Source organism: Gymnoscopelus microlampas, assembly GCF_963454915.1.
Source record: "Gymnoscopelus microlampas genome assembly, chromosome: 17".
NCBI lineage: Eukaryota > Metazoa > Chordata > Actinopteri > Myctophiformes > Myctophidae > Gymnoscopelus > Gymnoscopelus microlampas.
Window position 1 is genome coordinate 42,655,697 of NC_139954.1, and position 3,238 is coordinate 42,658,934.

Sequence of the window (3,238 nt, forward strand, 5' to 3'; positions counted from 1 at the left end):
TGAGAGCCCAGGCCGAGGCTACAACTTGATTGTGATTAATGCGAGAGTACTATTTCCATGCCAGACCAAAACTATACACGAAGAAGAAATTCTTAAGGTAACCCGAGGAAAAAAAAACTGCACAGAAAGTGAGAGAAGGGGGTCTCTCTCTCTCTCTCTCTGTCTCTCTCTCTCTCTCTCTCTCTCTCTCTCTCTCTCTCTCTAGCTCAAGTTCAAGTTCAGCCCTTCAAAACAAAAGACACAGCGTGCCTTTTTTTCTTCTTTTTACAGCCTGGTTCTTCTTCTTTTTTTTTTAGATCAGTGCTTCTCAAACTTTTGATTTTGATTTCATTTCAAGGACCCCCATAACTCTGAGAGGGTACCAAATGGAACCAAATGGACCTGTAAGGGTCCATTTGGTTCCATTTGGTACACTCTTAGAGTTACTTATACAGACATGTAAGGGTCCATTTGGTTCCATTTGTACACTCTTAGAGTTACTTATACGGACATGTAAGGGTCCATTTGGTTCCATTGTGTAGCCTACACTCAGAGTTACTTATATACAGACATTATGCAAGAGTCCATTTGGTACCATTTGGTACATGCTCAGAGATACTTATACAGACCCGTAAGGGTCCATTTGGTTCCATTTGGACACTCTCACAGTTACTTATACATACACATGTAAGGGTCCATTTGGTTCCATGTGTCCACTCTAAGAGTTACTTATACAGAAATGTAAGGGTCCAATTGGAACCTCCTTTCAAAACAAAAGACTAAAGCAGGCTCGTTTATTATAGATGACACAGACCTGTGGCTCATAACTTAAGTAGCCTACAATGTAATAACATTGTACTTGTTAGTATAATGTAATAACATTGTACTAAAAACATATGGCTTTAAATCTACATAATGCTACGTTTATGTCACCATCCATGCTGTGATTTCTAATTTGTGTGTTATTTATTAGGACAGACTTGATGTTTAGGCAGTGGTGGAAAGTAACTAAGTACATGTACTCAAGTACTGTACTGAAGTATAAAGTACTGAGTGACAGCTATTTTCAAAATATGTCTATACATTTGAAAACTTGTGAAAAGGGACATGCATCTACTTCTGTACCTTTACAAAAGTAGGCTACATTTTTAAATCTGGACTTTTACTTGTAACAGAGCATTTCTACATTGCAGTAATGATACTTTTACTTAAGTAAAACATTTGAGTACTTTTTCCACCACTGTGTTTAGGCAACAATACACTATGGTTAACACCCCCAACCCCCCCTCCCCATCATGTTTATTCTAGTGAATAACGACGTTATAACATAGTAATAACAACGTATAGGTTTATATCATGCAGATCATAGCTTGCCATTACACATGATGATAATACACATAACTATTCAAATCATTAAAGCCCCCCCCCCCCCACCCCCCCACCCCCACCCCGCCTTTCCCTTTTTGTGTGCAAGTTGAAAAGTGAAATGAAAAAAGTGCATATCCTCGGCGGGGCAGGCATGGCAAACCAAAACGTGTGTGTGTGTGTGTGTGTGTGTGTGTGTGTGTGTGTGTGTGTGTGTGTGTGTGTGTGTGTGTGTGTGTGTGTGTGTGTGTGTGTGTGTGTGTGTGAGAGTGACACTAGCAGATATACACTAGCAGATATACAAGCTCATAGCGCGGCACCGATGAGCTTGTAGATCTGCTAGTGTTTAGTATAGTTTCTTACGGTTTCTGAACGGGCTTCTTCCTCTTCTTGACAGCATAAATCCCAGTGTTACTCAACATGGTTGTCAGTTTGTCTGCTCTGCTGCTGCTGCTGCTGCTTCTCCTCCGGTCGTCGGTTCAATGACAAGAAGAACAGCCAGTAACATCCACACAACTCTTTAATGCAGGCGCCTCATCCACAAGGACATGTTTAAAGGTGTTTTAAAGTAGACTTAGGTTAGTCAGCCTATAGATATAGTTAAGTCCCGATCAGACAGTGTGGATCTGATCTATAAGCGAGTCCTCCTCCTCCTCAGTCCGATCCTTCTTGGAGATCTGCGGTTGTGGTCTGATGACCAGAAAATAAGTGGAATGGAAGCAAAAAAACAAAGCAAAGTTTTTTTTTTTTGTTGTACTCCCCCTTCTCTTCTTCTGTTCAATAGGGAATAAAACGCGTGATTTTTCTTTCTCTCTCTCCCTCCTCCGAGTACTTTTGATCCCCCCTTCTTTTTCTTTTTTTTAAATGAAGAAACAAGGTCTTTTTAACCGCCGTCCAGTCCAGCCCTAGAATAAACAATCCTATAGTCCTTGTTATTCTGGGTCACTTGGTGTAAAGTGATCCTCTTTGCGCAGGGCAGAGCGCACACAGCGCAGGCTTACAGTGGAGCGGAGTGGGCCGGCTCTACGAGGCCTATCGGCGTGCTGGGCACTCCCCATTTCTTTGGTGTTTCGCCCCCAGGTGGGCGTGGTTATAGGCCTATGGAACCTATATAACCAGTGGTGGAAAAAGTACCTAAATGTTTTTACTTAAGTAAAAGTATCAATAATGCCATGTAGAAGTACTCTGTTACAAGAAAACGTCCGGAATTCAAAATTGACTTGAGTAAAAGTACAAAGGTATTGGTGTCAAAATGTACTTGGAGTGCCAAAAGTAAAAGTACTCAAATGTTTCAAAAAATAGCAGATCTACAAGCTCACAACAAGTTGTGAGCTTGTAGATCGGCTATTTTGAAATAGCCGAGGTATAAAATAGGGCTTAAGTGGTTAATGTGTGTGTCATAATGTCATAATTTATATCTGAAAAGTAACTAACTAAAGTTTTCAAATAATTGTAGTGGAGTAAAAGTTCAATATTTGCCTCTGAGATGTAGTAGAAGTAAAAGCATTGGAAATTGGAAAAGTAAAGTACAAACAAATACCTCAAAATTTGTAAATGTACTTAGTTACTTTCCACCGCTGCCTTGCCTATAACCCTAGTAACCTCACAGAAAATATTGCCTTCTTAACCCATCAGTGGCTCCCAAACCTTTTTTTTTTTATGAATAATTGTGAAAATGATGAATGATGAATTGTTAAATTATGAATTGTGAAGATTATGAAAAAAAAAAAAAGACAATGAAAATATTTTGAAATGTATATATTTTAAAATAAGACGTTAAAAAAAGGGATATTTAGCCTGCTTGCAAGTCGAGACCCATAGAAATGGCTACGCGACCCAGAAAATGGGTCCGCGACCCGCTGTCTGGGAACCACTGCCTTATAACTTAACCACA

At 39.8% G+C, this 3,238-nt stretch overlaps 1 protein-coding gene across 1 annotated transcript in view; it reads right to left on the reverse strand.

Annotated features, from left to right (window-relative positions):
- Positions 1–2,356, reverse strand: part of LOC311064883 (aryl hydrocarbon receptor-like) — a 103,254-nt gene extending 100,898 nt beyond the window's left edge. Inside the window, exon 1 of the mRNA XM_084084906.1 lies at positions 1,708–2,356. Coding sequence (XP_083941032.1) covers positions 1,708–1,766 — 59 coding nt within the window. The 5' untranslated portion in view covers positions 1,767–2,356. The remainder of the gene's footprint in view (positions 1–1,707) is intronic.
- Between the last annotated feature and the right edge of the window lie 882 nt (positions 2,357–3,238).